The sequence below is a fragment of the Bos javanicus genome, chromosome 16 (assembly GCF_032452875.1).
Source record: "Bos javanicus breed banteng chromosome 16, ARS-OSU_banteng_1.0, whole genome shotgun sequence".
Taxonomy (NCBI): Eukaryota; Metazoa; Chordata; class Mammalia; order Artiodactyla; family Bovidae; genus Bos; species Bos javanicus.
Window position 1 is genome coordinate 7,854,690 of NC_083883.1, and position 27,529 is coordinate 7,882,218.

General features: G+C 41.7%; 1 protein-coding gene across 7 annotated transcripts in view; it reads right to left on the reverse strand.

The window, feature by feature from the left end:
- Positions 1-27,529, reverse strand: part of LOC133227550 (fibrous sheath CABYR-binding protein-like) — a 513,720-nt gene that overhangs the window by 102,869 nt on the left and 383,322 nt on the right. For 4 of the 7 annotated variants that reach the window (XM_061382153.1, XM_061382152.1, XM_061382148.1 and 1 more), the window contains exons 1-7: positions 12,362-12,446; positions 9,893-10,018; positions 7,270-7,340; positions 6,794-6,818; positions 2,705-2,775; positions 2,255-2,279; positions 335-405 (exon numbers count right to left, since the gene is read on the reverse strand). In XM_061382153.1, coding sequence (XP_061238137.1) covers positions 335-405; positions 2,255-2,279; positions 2,705-2,775; positions 6,794-6,818; positions 7,270-7,340; positions 9,893-10,018; positions 12,362-12,386 — 414 coding nt within the window. In that variant the 5' untranslated portion in view covers positions 12,387-12,446. Of the gene's footprint in view, positions 1-334; positions 406-2,254; positions 2,280-2,704; positions 2,776-6,793; positions 6,819-7,269; positions 7,341-9,892; positions 10,019-12,361; positions 12,448-27,529 lie in introns of those variants that run through there. The other 3 variants (XM_061382150.1, XM_061382154.1, XM_061382151.1) reach the window with 3 other exon arrangements.

Below are 27,529 nucleotides of genomic sequence, written 5' to 3' on the forward strand. Positions count from 1 at the left end.
AGGTAACTAAACTTTAAAAAAAATCAATCATTCCAAAAGAAAACAGAGAGGACCCTTGTTGAAAAGGCTGGGCTCTTTTACTTAAGATATTTCAGTTTCGAGGAGGAAAAAATTCTACTGAGGAAAGTACCTACAGTCGTAATTGATGGTATTTTTAGTGTCTTTTTGAATCAGGTCTGTGTTGATAACAGATTTAACATCAATATTTCACCAGCAAGGAATTGCATACATAAGTGCTAATATACATTGTCTGATTACTATAACTGTATTTCACTGAATGAAACGTAAAGAAGTGAAGGAGCAGTCTTTGTGAGACACAGACAGTTGAGCTTACCTCCAGGGGACACAGAGGTGGCTCCTCAGCCCTGGCCTGGGACAGTTCCAACACCAGGTGCTCCTGGGGAGCTAGAGGGAAACAGAAGGCCATCAGGACAGAGGAGAGGCTGCTTCCAAAGATCTCAGGTTTCTTGTTTGTTTGTTTGATGGGACATGGGGTGGAATGTGTACATGAGAGAGGTTAGTAACTATGGACTGAGCTGTTCTTGAATTCTCCTCTTTGCTGGATGAAGTACAACCAAGGAGGCAAGCAGGAAGGCAATGAAAGAGATTGGCTGCATTTAACTGGTGATAACCAAACCAATGGGGAAATGTGAAACATTACAGTGCATGCCAGCTTTCAATGACAGAGACCCATGACCCTGCTTTCTGTTTATAGTTTCTGGTAAAACACACTATCTTCTGGATTTCTTCCTAAATCACTGCATCTGCAGGATGTGCTGTCTCAACTATTGTACTTAACAAGTCTGGGAGACTTTATTCTTAATTAAAAGCAAACACTTGTTAGAGGGCTAAAGTCAATACTACTTTTCCAAATAGCTATTATGAATCATGCAATATTATTTCCCAGGCTTGATTTTCCAAACAATGTTTGCAAGTCCACTGAGTCAGTGGCGGTTCACACTCACAGAAGTCACACTTTTAGTGGGACAGTTCATTGTGGAGAGGAAGCATGGAGTGAATCTGACTGTCTCTGACCCAGCTATGCATGAGATTTACAACAAGAGTCATGGTCACTAGATTATCAGTTCCACTCTGAGCTTTATTTGACAATTTCCCTTGAGGGTGTACTACAGGGTTTAATCAATGTGAGGTTATTTAATGTTACCCAGGACAATGAAATACATCTCTGATAGAATATGCTTTTGTCTTGTGTAAACAAAGACAAGAACACCAACACATATGACTTCCACTCTACAAAAGGCCACACAACTTTGACTCAGAATCTGTGAGTTTACCAGGAGGATATGAGTCCCGATTACTTTTCACGATAAAGACTGTTCCAACGTTGGCATTAATATAACAATGGTTACCCTGGGTTCCTTGACACTGTGCCCACCTTATAATGATAGGCAGGATCTGGTCCCCTAGACCTGCTAGTGCCTTCATGGATGAACATTGACACAGTGACCCTGCTGCCCCATGACTGGGGATCACATTGCTGACTAGTAGGAGCAGGTTACTCCTCCAGAGGAGCCAAATTGGGATCAACACTTGGTACTCAGTTTGTCTTTTCCACTAGCAGGTCAAGATCTTGGGGCATTTGTATCATTTCCATCTTCACCTGAGGAAAATGAATATTAAGCTAGTGTGAGGGATGGATTCCCTGATTGCTCAGTTGTTAAAGCATTCGCCTGCAATGATGGACACCCTTGTTCGATCCCTGGGTTTGGAAGATCCTCCGGAGAAGGGAAACACTACCCACTCCAGTATTCCGGCCTGGAGAATCCCATGGACTCTAGTCCACGCGGCCTCAAAGAGTTGGACACAAACTGAGTGACTTTCACTTTGGCTTTTGAGGAAAGACTGAGTTGAGGAAAGAATCAGGTAATGTATAGTCAGTGTGCAGTGGTGATGAGAAGAGTTTAGAAAATTCACAGAAATTTCCCTCTTAGGGAAACAACACCTGAGGAAACACACATACACACACCTTCAGAATCACATCACAGGGGCTTACACATGGGCCCCCACCCTGATTCAAACAAACTCACATCATCTAAAAGATGTGGTTGTTTCCAGGGACCATAGAACACAGACACTGTTCTTTCCTTGAGATCAGTCTCTTCTCAGAACCCCTAACCCTCACCCCCATTAGGAACCCAGCATCAGGGTGACTCTGTAAAGCTAGCTGGCAAGAGAGCCCCACAATCATCAGCTAAACTGTTCCTCAGCAGAGGGACGGTCACTGAATATTTACCATGTTCATTGGCTGCTCCGGCTGCCTGTGATAAGAGAGAAAAAAACAGTGTGAGCGTGGTAGAATCGTGTCTTCTCTGCAGTAACTGTTATGTTATCTGATTTTTTGTTTTCCTCAGGTAACTAAACTCTTTAAAAAATCAATCATTCCAAAAGAAAACAGAGAGGACCCTTGTTGAAAAGGCTGGGCTCTTTCACTTAAAATCTTTAGGTTTCAAGGAGGAAAAAGTTCTACTGAGGAAAGTACCTACAGTCGTAATTGATGGTATTTTTAGTGTCCTTTTGAATCAGGTCTGTGTTGATAACAGAATTAACATCAATATTCCAACAGCAAGGAATTGTATACATAAGTGCTAATGTGTATTGTCAGATTATTATAACTGTATTTCACTGAATGAAACATAAAGAAGTGAAGGAGCAGTCTTTGTGAGACACAGAGAGTTGAGCTTACCTCCAGGGGTGGCAGAGGCAGATCCTCAGCCCTGGCCTGGGGCAGTTCCAACACCAGGTGCTCCTGGGGAGCTAGAGGGAAACAGAAGGCCATCAGGACAGAGATGAAGCTGCTTCCAAAGATCTCAGGTTTCTTGTTTTTTATTTGATGGGACATGGGGTGGAATGTGTACATGAGAGAGGTTAGTAACTATGGACTGAGCTGCTCTTGAATCCTCCTGTTTGCTGGATGAAGTACAACCAAGGAGACAAGCAGGAAGGCGATGAAAGAGATTGGCTGGCTTTAACTGGTGATAACCAAACCAATGGGGAAATGTGAAACATTACAGTGCATGCCAGCTTTCAATGACAGACCCATGACCCTGTTTTCTGTTTCGAGCTTCTGGTAAATCACACCTATCTTCTGGATTTCTTCCTAGATCACTGCATCCTCAGGATGCGGTTTCAGCTATTGTACCTACCAAGTCTGGGAGACTTTATTCTTGATTAAAGGCAAACTCTTGTTAGAAGACTGAATTCAGTACTACCTTTGCAAATAGCTATTATCAATCATGAGATGTTATTTCCCAGGCTTGATTTTCCAAACAATGTTTGCATGTCCACTGAGTCAGTGGGGGTTCACTCTCACAGAAGTCATACTTTTAGTGGGACAGTTCATTATGGAGAGGATGCATGGATTAAAGCTGACAATCTCTGACCCAGCTGTGCATTTGATTTACAACAAGAGTCATGGTCACTATACTATCACGTTCCATTCTGAGGTTTATTTGACAGTATCCCTTGAGTGTTTACTGCAGGGTTTAATCAGCGTGAGGTTATGGTAATGTTACCCAGTACAATGAAATACATCTCTTTTGATATACTTTTGTCCTTGTATAAACAAAGACAGGAACACCAACACATATGTCTTCCACTCTACAAAAGGCCACCCAACACTCAGAATCTTTGAGGTTACCAGGAGGATATGAGTACCAAGATTCTTTTCCCAATAATAACGTTGCCAAAGTTTGTGTTAATCCACCTATGGTTACCCTGGGTTCCTTGACCACTTGCCCACCTTATAATGATGGGCAGGATCTGGACCCCTGGACCTGCTAATACCTCCTGGGATGGATATAGATGCTGAGACCCCCTTTCTGCATGACTGAGGATCACATTGGTGACTGGTAGGAGCAAGTCACTCCTCCAGAGGAACCAAACTGAGATCAACCCTGGGTACTAAGTTCGGCTTTTCCACTAGGACATTAAGAATTTTGGCCAGTTGTCTAATTACCATCTTCACCTGAGGAAAATTAATATTAAGCTATTTTGGGGAATGGATTCCCTGATAGCTCAGTTGTTAAAGAGTCTGCCTGCAATGCTGGATACCTGTGTTTTATCCCTGGGTTTGGAAGATCCCCTGGAGAAGGGAAAGACTACCCACTCCAGGATTCTGGCCTGGAGAATTCCATGGACTCTAGTGCATGGGACCGCCAAGATTTGAATACAAACTGAATGACTTTCACTTTTGCTTTTGAGGAAAGACTGAGTTTAGGAAAGAATCAGGTAATGTATGGCCAGTGTGCAGTGGTAGTGAGAAGTCTTTAGAAAGTTCACATTTGACCAGTGCTGTGTAACAGGGAAACCCCTCCAGAGGCAACACACACAGACACAGAGCTTCAGAATCACACCACTTGGGCTCACACATGGGCCCCCAACCCTGATTCACACAAACCCACAACATCTAAATGATGTAGTTGCTTCCAGGTACCGTAGAACAAAGACATTATTCTTTCCTAGGAGATCAGTCTGTTCTCTTCACCTACAGCCGACACCCCAAGTAGGAATCTAGCATCAGGGCCACTCTCCAACCAGAGCCAGAGAACCCCACCTTTATCAGTTGGATTGTCCCTCAGCAGAGTGATGATCCCTGAATATTTACCGTATTCACAGGCTTCCCGGATTCCTGTGATTGCAGAGAAGAAAACAGAGTGAGTGTGTCAGGATCTTGAGTTTTCTGCACTAAGTCTTCTATTATCTGGTTTTTGTCCTCAGGTAACTAGCACTCTTTATTTCAGTGTCTCCAAAATAAAACAGACAGTCTCCTGTTGGAAAGACTGGTCTGTTTCATATTAGATCTCTCAGTTTTAATTTGACCAACGTTTACAAATTGTTTTTCAAGAAAGAAAACTTTCTGCTGAGCAAAGTACCTACAGTAATAAATGATGCTGTCTTATTTAAATGTCCTTTTGAATCAGGACTGTGTTGATAATAGATTTATCCTCTCTACTTTCCCAGCCAAGGATTTACATGCCTCAGTGGTAACATAAATTCTCAGATTACTATAACTGTGTTTGACTGAAAGGAAAATAAAGAAGTGAAGCCGCAGCCTTGCCCCAGTTAAGAAAGCTGCACTTACGTCCACCATCCTCAGAGGCTCGTCCTCAGCCCCGGCCTGAGGCAGCTCCACCGCCATGTCCTCCTGGGGAGCTGGAGGGACACAGAACAGCATAGGGACACAGGTGAGGTGCTCACTAACCTCTCAGGAGCCTTTTTCATAGAAGGGGCATGGGGTGGAGTGTATGCATAAGGCATTAGTAACTATGGACTGACTTGCTGTTGAATCATCCTCTTCATTGTATAAATAAGAGTAAATCAGAGGAGCAGGTAACTTCTGTATTTTAACTAGTGATAACATAACAGTTCGGGCAAAAAGAAACACTGGAATTCATGCCACCTTTCGATGACAGAGACTCATGAAACTCCTGCCTGTTTATATCTTCTGCAAAACCACCCCTATCCAGAAGGATTTCTTCCTAGATCATTGCCTCCCCAGGATTCAGTTTCAGCTGGTGCACTTATTAAGTTTTCTGTGAGATTTTGTTCTTGATTAAAAGCAATCTCTGTTAGAGAACTGAATTCAACCCTACCTTGTCAAATAGCTATAATCTATCATGTGATGTTTCTTTCTAGTCTCCATTTTCTAAACAATATTTGCACGTCCACTGAGTCAGTGTCTGTTCACACTCAGTGAAGCCATACATCTAGAGGGACAGTTCATCATGGAGAGAAAGCACGGGGTAAATGTTGACCTTCTTGGACCCTGGTGTGCAGGAGGTTCACAACAAAAGTCAAGGTCACCAAGGAGAGTGTCAAGTTCCACTGTGAGATCTATTTGACACCTTCCCTTGAGAGTGTGCTACAGGGTTTAACCAATGTAAGGCTTATGGTAATGTCACCCAGTACAATGAAATATCTCCCTGGATGACACTCTGCTTTTGTCCTTGGTTAAGCAATGACACTAGCACCAACAGATATGGCCTGTACTGTCTAAATAAGGGAACACAACTTTCAGATCTTTGAATTCACTAAGAGGATATGAATCCCAAAGTGCCTTTCACAATAATGACTGTGGCAATGTTGGCGATAATCCACCTATGTTTGCCCTGGGTTCCATGACCACTGAGCCATCTTACAATGATGGGCACAATCTGGACCTCTGGAGCTCTAGTACCTCCAGGCATAAAAGTAGATGCAGTGACCCCCTTGCTCCATGACTGAGGATCCCATGGTTGAGTGATAAGTGCAGGTCAGGGGTCCAGAGCAGACACACTGGGAACACCCATAGGTTCCCAGTTTATTCTTTTCCACTTTGGAAGTCAAAAGCTTGGTCCATTTTTCTCAGCACCATCTCCATTTGAGCAAGATGAATATTAACCAAACTTGAGGAATGACTGAGATGAGGAAAGAATTAGGTAATCTATAGCCAGTACACAGTGTGTTGAGAAGTGTTTAGAAAGTTCACAGTTGACTTGTGCTGTATAAGAGGGAAACATCTCCTGAGGAAACACACACAGACAGCTTGAGAATCACACTGCATGGGCTCACACATGGGACCCAAACCCACGCATCTAAATGATGTAGTGGTTTCCAGGTACCATAGAGCACAGACGTTTTCTTTCCTGGGAGATCAGTCTCTTATCTGCACCCTGTGCCTTCACCCCCTTTAGGAATCCAGCATCAGGGCGACTCTCCAAACAGAGCTGGCAAGAGATTGCCACATTCATCAACTAGATTATTTTCAACAGAGGGATGATCCCTGAATAATTACCATGTTCACTGGCTTGTTCACAGGCCTGCAATTAGAAAGAAGAAAACAGTGTGAGGGTGTCAGCATCTTCAGTCCTGTGCATTCAGGTCTTTTGTTCTCTTTTTCTTTTCAGAAAACCAAATGGGAATGTGCTGTTGCGTCCATATCCCCAAAATAACACATAGAGGACACCTGTGGGAAAGGCTGGAGCTCCTCCGGAAAAGCACTCCAGCTCATTTTCACCAGTAATTAAAACTTTCATTTCTGGAAGGAACAGTTTCTGCTGAGGAAACTGATCCCAATTCCAGTTTTTAATTTATGTTGTAATTTTTGAAAAACATCCTTTTGAATAAGTTATCTGCTGGGAGAAATTCATTCATCAAATTAAAAACTGTTTATATGAACTGTCTTGAATATTTTGAACCTTTATCTGAATTCAGCTAGAAAATAAAGTCATGGAGCAACACTTTTATCTCAGATGAATAGGAGGCACTTACTGTGGAGTTGGGCAGAGCCTCTTCCTCCAACGTTGAAATGGATAGCTCCTCAAGCTGGTCCTCAGGGAGCTCTAGGAGGACATAGAGGAATTTTCAGGACATTTGTGATGCTGATTGGGAAGACATGTTAATATGGACACATCGGGGGAGTGTGTGGATGTGGGTGGTTAATAAGTGTGGACTGAAATCTGTTGGACAACCTTTATCATGGATGGAGGAAGGCAAAGGAGATGAATGTTTCAGAAATGAGTCAGAGAGCCTTAAGCTTTCTGGCTAAGGGGAACCTGATTGACTTGGAACTCGGTCTGACAGAGGGAAGCACTAAAAATCACACTATGCTTCAGTAGTCATGTACTGTTGTGAGACTTGGACCATTAAGAAGGCTGAATGCCAAAGAATTAATGCTTTAGAATAGTGGTGCTGAAGAGACTCTTGTGAGTTCCTTGGACAGCCAGGAGATCAAACCAGTTAATCATAAGGGAAATCAATCATGGATATTCATTGGAAGGACTGATGCTTAAACTTCAATACTTTGGCTGCATGATGTAAAGATCAGGCTCACTCGAACAGCCCCTGATGCTGGGAAAGACTGAGGGCAGGAGGAAAAGAAGGGGCCACAGAGGATGAGATATCTGGATAGCATTATCGACTCAATGGACATGAATTTGAGCAAACTCAAGAAGATAGTGAAAGACAGGTCAGCCTGGTGTGCTGCTGTCCATGAGCTCACAGACATAAACTAGGGACTGAGCATTGTCATAAAAAATACATTGTATTTATTCTTTTCATTATTTTTAAGAATTAAAAAGTTCCATCAGTTCAGTTCAGTTGCTCAGTCGTGTCCGACTATTTGTGACCCCATGAATGGCAGCACACCAGGCCTCCCTGTCCATCACCAAATCCCAGAGTCCACCCAAACCCATGTTCATTGAGTTGGTGATGCCATCCAACCATCTCATCTTCTGTCATTCCCATCTCCTCCTGTCCTCAATCTTTCCCAGCATCAGGGTCTTTTCAAATGGCTCAGCTCTTCACATCAGGTGGGCAAAGTATTGGAGTTTCTGCTTCAACATCAGTCCTTCCAATGAACAGGCAGGACTGATCTCTTTTAGGTTGGAATGGTTGGATCTCCTTGAAGTCCAAGACACTGTTCAGAGTTTTCTCCAACACTGCAGTTCAAAAGAATTAATTCTTTGGTGCTCAGCTTTCTTTATAGTCCAACTGTCACATCCATACATTACTACTGGAAAAACCATAGCCTTGACTAGATGGACCTTTGTTGACAAAGTAATGTCTCTGCTTTTTAATATGCTGTCTAGGTTGGTCATAACTTTCCTTCCAAGGAGTATGCGTCTTTTAATTTCATGGCTGCAATCACCATCTGCAGTGATTTTGGAGCCCAGAAAAATAAAGTCAGCCATTATTTCCCCATCTATTTGCCATGAAGTTCTGGGACTGGATGCCATGATCTTAGCTTTCTGAATGTTGAGCCTTAAGCCAACTTTTTCACTCTCCTCTTTCACTTTCCTCAAGAGGCTCTTTTGTTCTTCTTCAGTTTCTGCCATAAGGGTGGTCTCATCTGCATATCTGGTGTTATTTATATTTCTCCCAGCAATTTGATTTTTCTGTATTCACAGTTTAGTGTACCTATCAACACCATCTACATCTTTTTCATCAGATCCAATATAACCTCTGTACCCATTAAGTCATAATCCACCTTCTCCATTGCCTCCTCGCTTTGGTAATTTCTATTTCCAACTTCCATTAGTTAGCCTATTCTGTGTACCTTAAACCAGTGGAATCATACAATATTTGTCTTTCTGTGCCTGCCTTATTTCACTAACTATAATAAATGTTTGTGTTAATCGTTCATCCACTTTATAGCATATCAATCTTTAATTCATTTTTATGGCGGGATAGTATTCCATTCTGAGTACATACCACATTTCATTTATCCATTCATCACATGATGGTCTTTGGGGTGTTTCTAGTATTTAAGTACTAATAATACACTGTGAATATTTAGTGTGTAGATTTCTGTATGGTAGTATAATTTAAATGTGCATATTTAAAATATCACTGAATACAAATACAAATACTGAATACAATACAAAGTGTGAATGTTAGGTGAACTAACAATGTTAGACTTTGAATTACTAAAATATATATTTTCTCACTAATTGTAAAAAATGTAGCACACACATGTTATCTGTGAGTAGAATTTGATAGCTGAAACTGAAGTGATATGATATTGGAATTTTCTGTATAATCCATACAACTTTTATGTCAATGTAATCCTGCTTTAAATAAAGTCTAATGATTTAAGGAAACCTTGAAACATGACTTCAGGGGGGAACACATCACAGCTAGTGTTAAAAAATTAGCTAATGTCCAAACCATAGCTAGAGACCATCTTCACTTTTAAGCATGAACCAAATGTTGAATTTAGAATGCATCTTTCCTTTCATAGTTAAAGCAGTACCAACTGATATAGTTTCAATTTGAACACATGAAATAAAAGAACATTGCTTAATATTTCTGTTTTTTTTTCTTAAATATGAGGCCCTGAACATACTACAATAATTATTCTTGAATGAACTTAATGAGAAAATTTCCACAGTACCTTCAGTTGAGTCAGTTAGAGGGTGCACCCTATTATGTGGCCAACAACAAACTCTCTTCATCCAGCTGGTTCTTGATGTTCTTGACATTTGAGGGGTGTCGCTTCTTACCTTCTGGATGAGACATCCTGTGAAATGGTGAGAGCTGTCAACATGTTGCCGGCAAAGGACCACCAGGGAACTAATAATAATTGATCCATAATTCAATCCTCTGGTCCCCTTCCTCACCAGATGCCTTGCAAGGCCTCCTGAATCCAAGGTGGACTTAGGAAGATCTGCAGTTTGAGGTGCACTGAAAACATCCAACAGACTGGCTGTGTGTGCAAATATCTCTATTTAACTGAGACCTAGAAGCTCAGCAAAACATGGTGACCATGGCTGATGGACTGGATTCAAATCACATTTAGGAGAAGCAGGTACTTGGGAAAGACATATGGATCCCTCTTTGCCTCACTTCCCTGTCCTGAGTTGGAGAAAGGTTAACATGGCCTATTTTTAGTATTATGAGGCCAAGAATGATTAAATACAGGTAAAATATTAGAAAAATAAAGGAGGGACTTCCCGGGCAGTCCAGTGGGTAAGAATCTGCCTCTCAACGCAGGGAACAGGGTTTGATTTCTGGTCGGCAAACTCCGGTCCCACATGCCTCTGAGCAGTTAAGCCCACATGTTGCAACTACTGAGGTCAAGGACCACGAGTAGAGAGTCAGTGCCCTACAACGAAAGAGCTGCACGATGTCATGAAGATTCCACGTGCCACAACTAAGACCCAATGCAGCCAAATAAATAAATGATAGACAGACAAATAAATAAATAGAAAAGTAAAGGACTGGTGCTTCATAATGCCTCTGTAAGTGTTCAACCTTGAATGATGGCAAGAATAAGATGGACCTTCAGTACTGGTTGAAAGCAGAGAGGACATTTGGATGGCTCCAGTAAGTGGGGATGGAAGCTTATTCTTCAGCTTTTTCACCAAAACAAGTTTTTATAGCTCATGGAGAGTATCTATTATCACCTCTTCGGACACCCAGCCCTGTTCAAGAGGAAGGTTGGCCAAAGTGTGGGCTGTAATCCATATGTTACATTAGATGGTGTTGAAATTTAGAGAGATGAAGTGATTTTCCAAGGGTCACACAATAATAAATAGTGGATCTGGGACAGGATTGTAGATGGTTCCCTGAGGACACAGATGCCTGCACCCCTGAGACCTGTGCTAAAACCCCTTAACCAGGACCTCAACCCTACCTCCAACTCAAATTATTCTGCCCCTAGTTTTCTGGGGATGAGAGCTGATGCCCTGAAGAAGATGCCTCAGCCTTAAAAAGAGCTCAAATCCTCCTCCTACCACTCGTCTCTATATCTCAGTTCCTGATCCCAAACACAAATTTCCTCTGAGCAAAGCCCCTCAGAAAGACCACAGGATTCCAAGTCTGTCCATCCTCCAAAGCTTCTTCACACACTCAACCATCTCAGGAGCAGCCTTCCCAAAGCCCAGTTCACCTTGCTAAGTGACCAGTGGTCTGTTTGGCCAACAAGTTAGCTCAGAGTTCAGAACCTTCTAAACCAAAGGCCACATGATGACTCTACCAAGAATTAGCTTCCCTTTAACTTGACCAAGTCTAGATGAGCACTTAATGTGAGTTAACTGGGGAGGTGGCCATCTGTGCTGGCCTTTGGTGTCTTAATTAAGTCTGAGATGCTCAAAGCCTCACAGCTGATCTGAACTCTTATTTGAGCAGCCTGGACCAAGTGCTAGCTAAGAATGGGCAGGAGTTCAACCTTTCCCTACTATAATTCTGACCCTATCAACTTCTCATCATGCTCTAGACCCTGGAGTGGAAGACAACAGAGTCCCATATTCTTTTTGAAAATCATCTCCATCCTCACAGCCTGGAGACTGTAACCCTAGATTCTCCTTGAGGATCAACAGACAGGCTCTCCTTCCCTTAGTGACCAAATGTTCATCCTACCAACCCAAAAGCACTATGCCATCTCACTAAACTCCTTGGCAACAGCCAAACAATGATTCAGCCCACATCCACCCATGGGAATCCGACCAGTAAATCCCAGTTTCTTTCCTTATTAAGTCTCTAGATTTACACTGCTAGTGTTTGTAGATTTAGGCAGCAGCATTTGAGAACAGTTGAGATGTAATTCCCTTTACTATAATGTCAGATGTTGGGGAGACATCATGGTTCTCCTCTGTTAGTTCTTTCCATCTGTTCTCTGGTAAGAGTGTGTACAAAACTGGCATTGGGAAATTGGAAATTTAGGAAGATATTTAAGGCAGCCAGCTGACAGGAGAATCAAAACATAATTTAAGGAATAATACAAAACTATAAGACACAGTTATAACTCTGTAGATAAATTAGAGTGATGGAAAAGAAACATAATAAGATGAGGAAAATTCATCCGTAAAGGTTAACCAGCCCATTTGAAGGAACAGCGTTCAGATGATCAGTGTGAACCTACCTCCCAAACAATTCAGGTTACCCATTTCTCTTTGCCACCATACATGAAGCTCTCAGCTCGCAAACACACTGAATGCGGAATGTGTATCACCACATTACCAAGGCGACCACACATCACAGAACCTTCAGAATTAACTGAACTCTGCACAGGACGAGTCCAACTGCCACTGTCCAATTGCTACTGTCATTCTATGGACAAGTTTGGCTTTTCAGAGAAAACATTTTATTTCAAAAATTGAATCTCAGGCTTATACATTCCTCTCTGATTATGAAAATAATTTATATGAATGAAAATGTTCTGTCCCCAAGTATAGCTGATAGTGAACATTTCGGGGTGAGGAGGGACAAATCTAACACATTGAGAATAAAAACAGATTCTATTATTGATTAGAATATCATCTTGGTACTGATCACAAGTTTGTGCTTCTAACACAGTGAGGAGAGAAAGCCTTACTGCAGGGCCACACAAGGAGAAAAGACAGACAAACAAAAAAAGCTGAGCACCCAGAAAACTTTCAGCAAAGTGCTTTTCTAAGAAAGCTGAGGGAGTGGCCTGGTTACTTCTGGGGTCAGAGTTTTTGTTCTTTAGGTCAGGTCATGGTCAGGTCACGATGTTCTTGTGGTGGTGGTGGTGGTTTAGTCACTGAGTCAAGTCCGACTCTTGTGGCCCCATGGACTGTAGCCTGCCGGGCTCCTCCATGGGATTCTCCAGGCAAGAATACTGGAGTGGGTTGCCATTTCCTTCCCCAGGGGACCATCCCAACCCAAGAATCAAACCCAGGTCCCCTGCACTGCAGACAGGTTCTTTACCAATGGAGCTAAGAGGGAAGCCCTAATGTTGCTGTAAACCTCCCCACAAAACAAACGCCTCTCTCAGTTCTGACAAGAAAGCATCAGGTCTCAGGCACCACCCTCTACCTCTGGGGTCCAGGCCCAGGCCAGGAGGAGGGGGTCCTGGGTGTGCAGGATATCCGGCACCCAGTCGGGGTCCTATGTCCAGTGCCCAGCCCTGGCTGAGGGGGCGGGTCTCAGTGGGCAGCACCTCAGAGCCAAGTCCCAGACCCCATCCAACTTTCATCTCTCGGTGCCTGGCGCCCAGGACCCATCCGGGCCTCAGGCTGTTCATTTAAGCTGCAGAGACACACTTGTAACGATTTCCAACTGGGTTAATCTTTAGTTCACAACAATTACTCTCTTTGAGACAGGTCCCGACTACAGAGGTGAGCCTGAAATGATGTGTAAGATCCTTGCACACCAACCTAACCTCCTGCCACCTCCTGGGGGTGGACAACCGATCAATGCTGGACCAAGTGCAGAAACGTGAATGGAGAACAGGAGCTGGGAAACTCTTCCCTTAGTAGCCAGGGTCGTATCCTCCAGCTGCCCAGGGCTCTGGGGACCATGCCCATATTGTCCTCTGCAGCTTATAGGTCATGGAGGCAGGGACTGGGGAGAGGTTCATTGCTTTGTGTTGGGAAGAACCCTTGGAGAAGGGAAAGGCTACCCAATCCAGCATTCTGGCCTAGAGAATGCCATGGACTGTATAGTCCATGGGGTAGCAAAGAGTCAGACACGACTGAGTGATTTTCACTTTCACTTCGGCGGCTTTGTGGCCTGAATCTGGCCTGTGGGTACCCATGGCAAGGGCTCTGGGACTCTGTGGGCACAGTCCCCAAACTGTCCTGGGCCCCCATCCCACCGGCCTGCATGGACAGTTTGTAAATGAGCTCTATCAGGGTGGGCTATTAAGATGTGATCCATATAATGGATCATATAGACTTGTTCATATTTACTTCTAACATCTTCTAAAGCAGCATTAACAAACTTTTGACATAGGGTGGGGCTATTTTTCATTCCCTGAGTCAAAACCTTCCATTGAAACTTTAGATAAGACTGTTTAAGATTTTCTAATGGAAGACTAAAGGCAAATCGCTTTTTATCCTCAGTATTTAAGGGAATAGTGAAAAAACAATCTTGTAAATCAATTACAATTACATTGTGTCACTCTGGAATGGTTACTGGGGACAGGAGCCCAGGTTGTAGGCCCTACATGTCCTCCATGGTGGCATTAATAGCTCTTAAATCTTGTAAAAGTCTCCATTTACCAGACTTTTTCTTAATGACAAAAATAGGAGTATTCCAGGGGCTATTGGAGGGCTCAATATGTCCCAATTCTAGTTGTTCAAAAATTAATGTTTTAGCTGCCAGAGGTTTTTCTTTAGTCAGAGGCCATTGTTCTACCCACACCGGGTCCTGAGATTTCCACGTAATGGGGTCGACAGCAAAAACAATGGCCTCCATCAAACTTTGGATACCCCAATCCAGTATGGAATTTTTGAGGGGCCAGGAAAATTGGCTCAATTATTCCTGTCTGTTGTTTACCTAATCTTTTTGAAGGGTCATAGCCCATTTGTAACATTTGAGCAGTTACTTTATCATCAGGGCTAAAAAGTAACATGGCCATTTGAGACAGCACATCCCTCCCCCAAGGCAAGAAGGGCAGCAAAGGAATCACATACAGTTGGAATGTTACATGGGTATCAGCCTGTCTCGGGTGCCACTTGCTAGGGTCCAGCCCCGGTGGATCCAGGGAAATTCAAAGGAGAGACAGTATTGGTGAATACACTGGCTTTAATTAGATATTAATTAGAGATATAAAGAGTAATAGAATGAGGATAGCTCAGCAGGAAAATTCAGTGGAGAAAAGAGGCTGAGTAGCTTGGTTTACGCGGAAAACCAATAAAACTTCAAGACAAGAAGTTTGCACCACTTACATAGGCCCCAGGCGTCCTTCCGTTCTCCCAAAGGAGAGGAGACACTGAGGCCTTCCTGGTCAGATCTTAGAAGCCCAGGCAAAATTAGTAAGCTTGGCAGGCCTCCACGCTCCAGATGGAAACTCAGCCAGAGGTTGAGAAAAAGAATGACATGAGGAGACCTGTATTTCGAGGAACTGATCCCAATCCCAAAGGAATTGATCCCAAGTCTTTATTTTCCAGGATCTGTTTTTATACACTGAGATGTTATACAAAAGTCACGCAGGGTCAGCAGTCCTGACTTTTATCAAAGTCAGGCACTTCATACAGATGTATACAGAGGTCTTAGGGGTGTTACATCATCTTCTGGCCATGGGGGCCTGCTGACAATTTATGACCCTCTTCTTGTGACAGCGTTCAGTCAACACTTATTTCTCCAGCGGTGATTGATTATTCTTAAAATAGACGTGACCTTCCAAAGGTACCAGATAAAGTTAAATTTCTATAGGGTGAGGGTGTAGTGGGTTTTAATTAAAGAAATAATTTACTTAGCCTAAGGTTTAACATGATTAATATCTAAGATTAATACTTATTTCTTCTATATATTCATTAATGTGTATAAGGGCAGGGGATGTGGAGACTTAGCAGAAAACATTGGCTCAACAAATGAAAAACCCTTCACCAATACAATTTCTAATCAGCCCACTACACTATACTAATAGTTTTCTAACTTCTCTAAAGAACCTGTTTTTAGAAGGTTTAAAACATCTTGTGCCTCTCACAGTTGGGAGGCTGTGAGCAATCACATGTGGCCGGGCAAGCCTGTCAGGCAGGCTAAAGAACCTTCAGAGGAGTTTGTAAGTTTGGAGCACTCCTGTCACGCCCAGGAATTATTATTAACTGGAGCTCTAAGTTAACTCCTTCTCCGAAAGAGGTGGTGGGGGACAGCACCCCGTAAAGTCAGAGGTGTAGGTGAAAGCACAAAGTAGTAAAGTAGGCAGGCTCTGGTTATGGGGGTAGATGCTCTAGAATTTCCAGGGGGACTCCTGAGGCTCAATCCCGCCTTTGCGTATGTCGAGCCTCCTTCCTCATGACCTTTGCCACGGGTGGAGCTCCTGACGCTGACTCCCAGCAAGAGACCTCTTTATAATGAAGGGCAGGGTCTGGAACTCTGGAGCTACTATTACTTCCAGGCATGAACATGGAGCAGGGACCCCTTGCTCCATGACTTGAGGACTCATCTCACTGACATGGGCAGGTCAGGGGTCCAGAGCATTCATACTCAGACCCCACCCTGGGTTTTCACTTTTCCACTTAAGAGATCAAAAGCTGAGAACATTGATCTCTGCACCATCTCCAGCCAACTAAAGGGAACACGAACCGAACCTGGGGAGGAGCTATGTTGATGGCATAAGAGAGAATGCGAAGAGACTGTGCAGTGTTAATGAGACTTTTTTGCCATATGCATGTGTCAGACAAGAGGTGGTAATAATCCATACAGATAAATGGAGGATTCCCTGAGCACGACTTCCCAGGACACAGGTCCCATCCACAGATACCCCTGAGTTTGCTGGGCTGGCTCCTCCAGAGGCTAGGGGCACTGTGGGGCCACCCTTTGCAGGAGTCCAAGAGCTACTGTTCCAGTGTTTTCTCTTTGAAGCTCCCCACCAGGGGCATCCTCATCTCTCTCTGAAGGACTCAGCTCTGCCCTCCCAACCACTAAAGGCAGCAGGGGGAACCCCTAGTTCATCACCAGCTGCAGAGAGGTTGGGGCTGCCCTGCCCTCTCCAGTCCTGGGCTTCTGGGAACAGAGTGAAGGAGACACAGATGCCCAGAGCTCGTGCAGGCAGGGGGTCACCTGGCAGCTCCACACACCTATGGGTGCTCCCTGGTCCTGAGGGTCCCAGCAAGCCTGGGGGGTGCCCGAGTCTGGTCTCCCTTAGGTTCTGGAACCCTGGGATCCTGGGTCACCTCAGGGCACCATCTCTCAAGCTGAAGTTGGAGGTTCTGTAGATTCTTCTCTGTATGTGTACAACTCCAATTAAAGAATACCGGAATGCAATTTAGTGCTGTGTGCACTTGGGAGGGTGGTGCTAGTGGTGAAGAACCTGCCTGCCAATGCAAGAGACACAAGAGACTCTTGTTCGAGCCCTGGGTAAGGAAGATCCCCTGGAGAAGTAAATGGCAATCCACTCCAGTATTCTTGCCTGGAGAATCCCAGCGACTGTGGAGCCTGGTGGGCTATAATCCATAGGGTTGCACAGAGTCAGACATGACTGAAGCAAATGAACAGCACACTTGGCATGAGTGGCAGGATTCAAGTTACTCATGTTCCTTTTATTTTTTTTCCAGTTCTGTCATTAATAACATGTTTTGATATATTACAATTTACAAAGCAGTGTCTTATCTCAGATTTCCATGTTGTAATATGCTAAACAGATAAAATGTCCTTTTTTATTACAACAACAATATACCACTTTAAAATCATAATCTTTAGAAGAGTTTGGCAGGGGGTTAGAAATGATTATTAGAGAAAGCAGGGACTCCAGGTATCTGTACATTTCCAATGCTCAGGTGTCAGGACCAGTTGTACTGAGTGTGGGATGGGTGGGCATGTTCTGCTACCCACTGTGTCATCTGACCTCCTGCCCCTCCCAGGGCCTAGAGGGAAGGGGGGGGACCCAGGCTTTCAGTCCTGGATCCCAGAGTCACCTGTTCCTCTGCCTGAGTCTCACTGTTGAGGGAACCTATCAGTTAAGGGTTGCAAGCCAGATGCCCAGGTATACTTGCTTCTGTGGGACATTTCTAAACACTTCCCACTAACAGACAATGCCCTTAGCAAAGAGCAGAAAACAGGCCCTGTGCTCTGTAGATCTGAGCCCCAAAGCCAAGTATAGATCCTGGGAGGTCTTCTGGGTCCTGCATTCCCTCCCCAGGGAGCCCTCCTCTGTCTGACTCTGCACCTCTCAGGGCCTCCATCACCTGTGTTGGTGTTGCAGGCTCTGATCTGAATCCCTGAAGACCTGGACCTGGATGTCTTCCTGGACACCAAAGTGTTGTTTGGTTGTATAGATTTAGTATTTCATCTACTGTTTTATCTATATGCTCTGAATGTATCTATATATTCCATACTTATATGTAAGTTTCTTCATTAAATATTTTTATCTATTTGTTACTTTATGTATTCATTTATTTATTTTGTGAAAACTCACATGTATAGAATAACACCCTCAACAGAGGTAGAACTTAATGAATTGTTGTAAGCCAATCACCTCAGTGTCCACCATCAGGATCACTCCCCCTTTCACACAACTCAGTCTGGGTTGAGTAAGGAACTGAACATTTAGTTCTCACATCTCTTCTTATGTCATTGTCTTTAAGAATTCTGTTTTCTCACATCTGCTCATTCTGCTAGTCATAGGAGATCAATACTACCCTAGATATTTCATGACTTGCATGTCAGGATTTTTTGAAACTCTGCATGTAGGATAAGAAGTTCATGATAAACCATTTCCCCCTTGTGTAACTGAAATGTGTTACTCTCTTTTCTTCTAATATAGATAATTTCTCTCTGAAAAGGCTCTTAAAATTCTATCTTTATTCCCTTATATTTCTCCTGCTCTTTTTTATTCCAGCTGCCCAAAGGACAATTCTCACTGACTATATTCTCATGGTGCTCATTTCATCCCAAAACCTCATTTATTTTGTAAGAAAAGTTTGTAAATCTTAATCTCTCTCACTTAATTTTCTCATCACCATACCCCTCTCCTCTCTGGCAACCACTTCTTTGTTCTCTGTATCTATGACTACATTACTGTTTTGTTATTTTGGTTCATTAGTTTTGGCTTTCAGTTTCCACATACAAATGACATCATATTGTATTTTTCATTCTGACATATTTCACTTGGCATAATCCCCTCTAGGTCCTTCCATGTTGCCACAAATGATAAGATTTTATTTTTCTTTATGGCTGAGCAAAAATACATGTATACCACATCTTATCCATTCACCTCTTGGTACAGGCTTTGAAAAAATAGCCACAAGTGGAATTTCTGGATCATATGGTATTTCTATTTTTAATTTTTGGAGAAAACTGCACACTTAGTGTATATAACTTAAGATATTACTCAGTAATGCACCCTAATACCTAAAGTTGGTATTTTCTATAACTGAATTATTTACAGTGACACTTGGACATCTATTAGTTCAGTTCAGTTGCTCAGTCATGTCTGACTCTTTGAGACCCCATGGACTACAGCATGCCAGGCTTCCCTGTCCATCACCAACTCCTGGAGCTTGCTGGAGGAGTTAATGTCTGTTGAGTCGGTGATGCCATCCAGTGAACTCATCCTCTGTTGTACCCTTCTCCTCCTGCCTTCAATATTTCCCAGCATCAGGCCTTTTTCAGGTGGCCAAAGTATTGGAGCTTCAGCTTCAGCCTCAGTCCTTCCAATGAATATCCAGGACGGATTTCCTTTAGGATTAACTGGTTTGATGTCCTGCAGTCCAAGGGACTCTCAAGAGTCTACACCAATGCTACAATTCAAATGCATCAATTCTTCAGCACTCAGCCTTAAAAGTTAGTATTTTAGACTATTTAAAATCAATATTATAGGTGTATAATGGTATTATATTATCTTTTTGATTATATGAATATTTGAATGTTCAAATATAAAAATTGAATATTCCTGATCATCAATGTAATTGATTTTTCCAACTATTTTTATTATTCTGCAGATCAGCTGTCAACCTGAAGTATTTCTCAATTATGCTATCAGTTTTTTCACTTTTTATGTGTACATATTAAATATGTATCTTTGAGACTAACATTGGTGATTTATGTGCATTGCATATTTGTAATAGTATTTAAGATCAATTTTTAAAAATAAATTCTTTTCTTGCTTGTGTGTGTGCTTAGTTGCTCAGTCATGTCTGACTCTTTGAAACCACATGGACCATAGCCTGCTGGGGTCCTCTGTCTATGAGGATTCTCCAAGCAAGAATACTAGAATGGGTTGCCATGACTTCCTCCAGGGATCTTCCCAACCAAGGGATCAAAACCAGATCTCCAACACTACAGGCAGATTCTTTATCATCTGAGCCACCAGGGAAGTCAGTGTTATTTTATATTACAGTTGTATAGTAGGTCAAATAATTCTTCCTTTGTACTTTTCTCTTGTTGACTGGAACTATGTCTCTTAGTGATTATTTAGAAAAAAGAAATTTTATCATGATATTGTTACTGTTGGAGAAGGAAATGGCAACCTACTCCAGTATCCTTGCCTGGAGAATCCCATGGACAGAGAAGCCTGGTGGTCTATAGTCTATGGGGTTGAAAAGAATTGGACATGACTGAAACGACTTAGCACTGTTACTGTACCACTTATCCCCATTATTTTTACTTGAGCACATTTTTACTGACTTTAATGTTACTTCTGAGCATTTTGAAAGTGATATATTAATGTTTTATGTTTATGTTTTATATTATTTTTACAGTTTTTCATGTCCTCATCTCTTTTTTCCAGTTTTTATATTCAGAATTTATAGAGAACTAACCTGGCATTTTTATTTTATTTATTTAATAAATCTTTTTATTCCTTAATACAAGCTTTTGGCCATGCCAAGTAGTACGTGGGATGTTAGTCACCCAACCAGATATCAAACCTGTGCCCCTTCAGTGGAAGTTCAGTGACCTAACCACTGGATCTCCAGGAAAATCCCTTACACTGGCATTTTTTTTTTCTTTTTACATTATTTGTTTTTTAAAGAAGGATAATTGTTTTAACATAATTTGTTTGTTTCTGCCAAACATAAACATCAATTAGCCATAGGTATAAATATGTCCTTTCCCTCTTGAACCTCTCTCCCATCTCCCTTCCCACCCCACCCCACTCTCTATGTTGCTACAGAGCTCCTTTTTGAGTTTCCTGAGTCATACAGCAAATTCCCATTGGCTATCTGTTTTACACATGATAATGTAAGTTTCCATGTTACTCTCTCCATACATCTCACTCTCTCCTCCCTCCCCCCAACCCGTGTCTATAAGCCTGTTCTCTATATCTGTGTCTCCATGGCTGCTCTGCAAATAATTTCATCAGTACCATCTTTCTAAATTCCATATATATATATGCATTAGTATATGATATTTTGGAGAAGGCAATGGTACCCCACTCCAGTACTCTTGCCTGGAAAATCCCATGGACAGAAGAGCCTGGTGGGCTGTAGTCCATGAGGTCACTAAGAGTTGGACTCGACTGAGCGACTTCACTTTCACTTTCATGCATTGGAGAAGGAAATGGCAACCCACTCCAGTGTTTTTGCTTGGAGAATCCCAGGGATGGGGGAGCCTGGTGGGCTGCCGGCTATGGGGTCGCACAGAGTCAAACACGACTGAAGCGACTTAGCAGCAGCAGCAGCATACTATATTTATTTTTCTCTTTCTGACTCACTTCCCTCTGTGTAATATCTCTAGGTTCATTCACCTCATTAGAAAGAACCCAAGTGTTCCTTTTATGACTGAGTAATATTCCATTGTGGATATAGGACTGGAAAAGGTCAGTTTTCATTTCAATCCCAAAGAAAAGCAATGCCAAAGAATGCTCAAACTACCGCCCAATTGCTCATCTCACATGCTACTAAAGTAATGTTTAAAATTCTCCAAGCCAGGCTTCAGCAATACGTGAACTGTGAACTTCCAGATGTTCAAGCTGGTTTTAGAAAAGGCAGAGGAACCAGAGATCAAATTACCAACATCTGCTGTATCATCAAAAAAGTGAGAGAGTTCCATAAAAACATCTATTTCTGCTCTATGGATATGCCAAAGCCTTTGACTGTGGATCACAATAAACTGTGGAAAATTCTGAAAGAGATGGGAATCCCAGACCATCTGAGAGAAACCTGTATGCAGGTCAGGAAGCAACAGTTAGAACTGGACATGGAACAACAGACTGGTTCCAAATAAGAAAAGGAATATATCAAGGCTGTATGTTGTGACCCTGCTTATTTAACTTATATGCAGAGTACATCATGAGAAACGCTGGGCTGGGTGAAGCACAAGCTGGAATCAAGATTGCTGGGAGAAATATCAATATCCTCAGATATGCAGATGCCACCAACCTTATGGCAGAAAGTGAAGAACTAAAGAGCCTCTTGATGAAAGTGAAAGAGGAGAGTGAAAAAGTTGGCTTAAAGCTCAACATTCAGAAAACTAAGATTATGGCTTCTGGTCCTATCACTTCATGGGAAATAGATGGGGAAACAGTGGAAACAGTGTCAGACTTTATTTTTCTTGGCTTCAAATTCACTTCAGATGGTGATTTCAACCATGAAATTAAAAGATGTTTACTCCTTGGAAGGAAAGTTATGACCAACCTAGACAGCATATTCAAAAGCAGAGACATTACTTTGTCAACAAAGTTCCGTCTAGTCAAGGCTATGGTTTTCTAGTAGTCATGTATGGATGTGAAAGTTAGACTATAAAGAAAGCTGAGTGCAGAAGAATTGATGCTTTTGAACTGTGGTGTTGGAGAAGAGTCTTGAGAGTCCCTTGGACTGCAAGGAGATCCAACCAGTCCATCCTAAAGCAGATCAGTTTGGGGTGTTCATTGGAAGGAATGATGTTGAAGCTGAAACTCCAACACTTTGGCCACTTCATGCGAAGAGCTGACTCATTGGAAAAGACCCTGATGCTGGGAAAGATTGAGGGCAGGAGGAAAAGGGGACGACAGAGGATGAGATGGTTGGATGGCATAATTGACTCAAAGGACATGGGTTTGAGTGGACTCGGGGAGTTGGTGATGGACAGGGAGGCCTTGAGTGCTGAGATTCATGGGGTTGCAAAGAGTTGGACATGACTGAGGGACTGAACTGAACTGAATATTCCATTGTATATATGTACCACAGCTTCTTTATCCATTCATCTGTCAATGGACATCTAGGGTGCTTCCATGTTTTAGCTATTGTAAATAGTGCTGTAATGAACAGTGGGGTACTTATGTCTTTCAGTTTCTTTAACCTGGCATGTTTCTAATAAGTTTTATTTGTGGTAAATAATAGCTATAAAATAATTGATAAAACTTATTCAGAGTTTGTTTCCTTTTACAGTATTTTGTTAACTCTGATGTAATATATTTATATAAATATTTAAGCATAGTCAGAAAATGAACAATTGCCAGTAATTTCAAGAGCTACAAAAGTATCATTAGTATTGAATCTAGATGTCTGTTCTAGTGTAATTTAATTTCACCTTACTTTGTTTCATACTTTTTTGCTCTTTTAATGTAAGTTATATTTTCAGGTATAATTTTGAACATCTTTTTCAGACTCATTTCAAAACTTTGAAATGTTGCTCTTTAAAGATTAATTTTATCAGTAATAAATTTTATTTATTTAATAATAAAAAATTATTACTCAACATTATTGGCCTTTTCAGCATTGCATTTCTTACTGTTTTGTTTTTAACTTTTATTGAGAGTTCATTTTCAGGAAGGGGGCTCAGGTTTCACCACCCCCCCCGCCCCCGTCTCTTTCCTTCTGTTTAGCATTTTAAAATTATGTACCTCATGAAGAATAATAGCCTTAAGATATGTTTGAGCGAGTGAGTCCTGAGTCACTCAGTCGTGTCCAACACTTTGTGTCTCCATGGACTATGCCAACAAGGCTGCTCTGTCCATGGAATTTTCCAGGTAAAAGTACTGTAGTGGGTTGCCATTTCCTCCTCCAGTGAATCTTCCCAATCCAGGGAGACATGTTTAGTAGTATTAGTTTTTCCTTCTTTTATTCATTAATAGAAGTAAAATACTGACTTCAAGCATTGAGTTAACCTCAGACCCCCATAATCATAACAAGTAAATAAGGGCACCATCCAACAGGAGCCATACTCATGTGATAGACAAATTCTCTGTTCTCAGAGATTTATCTCCTATATGAACCCAGATGTCTTTTTTAGTTTTCTTCATATTTATAGTTGCTCTGACTTTAAAGCAAAGGGCAACCCACTAGGCTCCTCTGTCTCAAAATCTTCTGCTCTTTGATATGTGCCCCACCAGGCTCCTTTTTCTCAAAGTTGTCTGCTCTTTGATATGTGCTTTAATCCTTTTCAGGGAATTAATGCAGTTTGCATCATTTCTCAGTCAGGACTCTTGGTATCTCTTTCACACATCTGGATGGGCGTGAGTCCTAACATTTTATACAGTCTGTATAGGCACAGCAATCTTAAAGAAAAAATATACCCTAGCTATTTCGGCAGAGAAGCACAAGTGATCTTCTGTTCTTCTTGGTCACATTGTTGTCTTATATCAGAAAGTTTTGGTTCATATTCTGATCGATAGAAGTGATATTTATTATGCCTTATCAGTTATTTTATTTTTCACCATAAAAATGCAACTAATTATACTTACAAAGTTACTTGCTCACATATTTTCTGTATTGAAATCTAATTCTGTGTTGTTTCTTTTTTATATTTTCGCTTGTGCATGGCAATAATACTAATTACATTTACAGCTGTTAGATGTACCAGCTATTTTAAACACATGCACATAATTTATTCTTTACAACAACTCTATGAAATAGATATTATGTCTCAGATTAGAATGACAAGGTAGGAAAAGCATAGTTAACCAGTCCTAGGGTACAGACCAAGTAAATGGTAAACTAAGGATTCATAAGCAGCCTAATTTCAGAGTTGATATTTTAACATTTATTTTATATCTCACACAGCATCTTTACTGCTTTCTTCATTAAAATTGCATATAACATAAAATAAAGTAAATTTTTTCAAACAACTAATGGTGTGCTTACTTGTTATTAACAGTATCAAAATTAAGTGATTTTCACAATACAAACAAGTTCAGTAAAGGACAATAAATGTGGGATTTTTGTTGTTCAATTGCTCAGTCATGTCTGACTCTGTATCCCTGTGAACTGCACCATGGGAGAATTCCTTGTCCTTCATGATCTCCTGGAACAGGCTCAAACTCATGTCAATTGAGTCTGTAATGCCATCACAAAATCTCATTCTCTGTTGTCCCCTTCTCCTCATGCCTTTAGTCCCTCCAAGCATCAGAGTCTTTTCTAATGAGCCAGGTCTCTCTGCATCAGGTGGGCCAAATTATTGGAGCTTCAGGTTCAGCATCAGTCCTCCTAATGAATATTCAGGATTGTATGATCTCCTTACAGTCCCAGGGACTCTCAAGAGTTCTCCAAATCCACAGTTCAAAAGCATCAATTCTTTGCTGCTCAGCTTTCTTTATGGTCCATCTCTCACATCTGTACATGACTACTGGAAAAACTATAGCTTTGACTAGGTGGAATTTTGTCAGCAAAGTAACGTCTCTGCTTTGTAAAATGATGTCTAGATTTGTCATAGCTTTTCTTCCAAGGAGCAAGCATCTTTTAATTTCATGATTGTAGTCACCATCTGCAGTGATTTTGGAGCCCAAGAATATAAAGTCTGACATATTTTCCCCATTGTTTCTCAATGTATTTGCCATAAAGTGATGGGACTGGGTGACATGATCTTCATTTTTGAATGTTGAGTTTTAAGCTGGCTTTTTCACTCTCATCTTTCACCTTCATCAATAGACTCTTTAGTTCCTCTTCTATTTCTGCCATAAGAGGGTTGTCATCTGTATATCTGAGGTTTTTGATACTTTTCCTGGAAATCTTGATTCCACCTTGTGCTTCATCCATCCCAGCATTTTACATGATTTACTCTATATATAAGTTAAATAAGAAGGGTGAAAATATAGCCTTGACGCACTCCTTTCCCAATCTGGAACCAGTCTGTGGTTGTATGTTCGGCTCTAACTGTTGCTTCTTGACCTGCATAGAGGTTTCTCAGGAGGCAGGTAAGGTGGTCTGGTATTCCCATCTCTTTAAGAAATCTTCACAGTTTGTTGTGGTCCACACAGTCAATGGCTTTATTATAGTCAATTAAACAAAAGTAGAAGTTTTTTTTTTTTTTTTCTGGAATTCTCTTGCTTTTTCTATGATCCAACAGATGTTGGCAATTTGAGCTCCTGTTCCTCTGCCTTTTCTAAATCCAGATTAAATTTCTGGAAGTTCTCAGCTCATGCAGTATTGAAGAGTCACTTGGAAAAATTAGAAAAACACTTTGCTAGCACGTGAAATGAGTGCAATTGTGCGGTAGTTTGAACATGGCAATGTCTTTCTTTGGGATTGGTATGGAAACTGACCTTTTCCAGTCCTGTGCCACTGCTTCAGTTTTTCAAGTTTCCTGAAGTGGGAAAATAAGTAATATGAGAAATAAAATTGCCTAGAGACAAACTGGGGCTTCCCTAATAGCTCGGTTGGTAAAGAATCCACCTGCAATGTAGGAGACCCCAGTTTGATTCCTGTATTGGAAAGATCCACTGGAGAAGTGATAGGCTATCCACTGCAGTATTCTTGGGCTACCCTTGTGGCTCAACTTATGTAGAATTTGCCTGCAATGCGGGAGACCCGGGTTCGATCCCTAGATTGAGATCCCCAGGAGAAAGGAAAGGCTACCACACTAGTATTCTGACCTGGAGAATTCCATGGACTATACAGTCCATGGGGTCACAAAGAGTCAGACTCCACTGAGCAACTTTCACTTCACTTCACTTCACTTCAGAGATACATTAGGGATCACAGTGCATAGACAGAAATCCCAGACAGAGGGCAGTGATATCCCTGAGCTAAGCATACAGGTAAAGAATCCACCTGTGATGCAGGAGATGCAGGAGGCGTGGGTTCAGTCCCTGGATCGATAAAGTCTCCTGGAAGAGGGCATCACAATCCACTCCAGTATTCTTAACTGGAAAATCCCATGGACAAAGGAGCCTGGCAGGCTACGGCCCAAAGGGTCACAAAGAGTCAGACGTGACTCAAGTGACTGACCACAGGTATGGAACATACAGAGATTAAAGTTTAGGTGCACTGAGGTAGTTGTAAGTTGCAAGCAGAGTTCAATATAAGGGGAATCTATGTAGAAAAACTGCATAACAATTGCTTTGAGTCTTCAAAGAACACTAAACTGCATATGTGTACAATGAAAGTTTATGAGACTAGGGAAAAAACAATGGGCTGATAATATAAGCTAAATAATTCTCAGATTACATGAGGTGCAGAGATATTAAGCATACAAACAACATTATAGGAAAGTCAACTGTCAGTAACCTATGCAATTCAGTAAGGTTCCCTGGAGGTTAATATTTTAGTAGTAAAACAGTGACAGTAGTATGCCTAATTTGTCTAGTCTAGAAGCAAGATAATAACAATGATAATAATAAGCCTAAATTTTCTCCAGAGAAACATCTATTTTATAATCAAAATACGAATCCTTAAAAGTAAGTCTAGAGAAAAATCAACCTGATGTGGGAATAATTTAATTGACTTCTAGAACAAAAGTCAGGCTTATTTTCAAGAAAAAAATA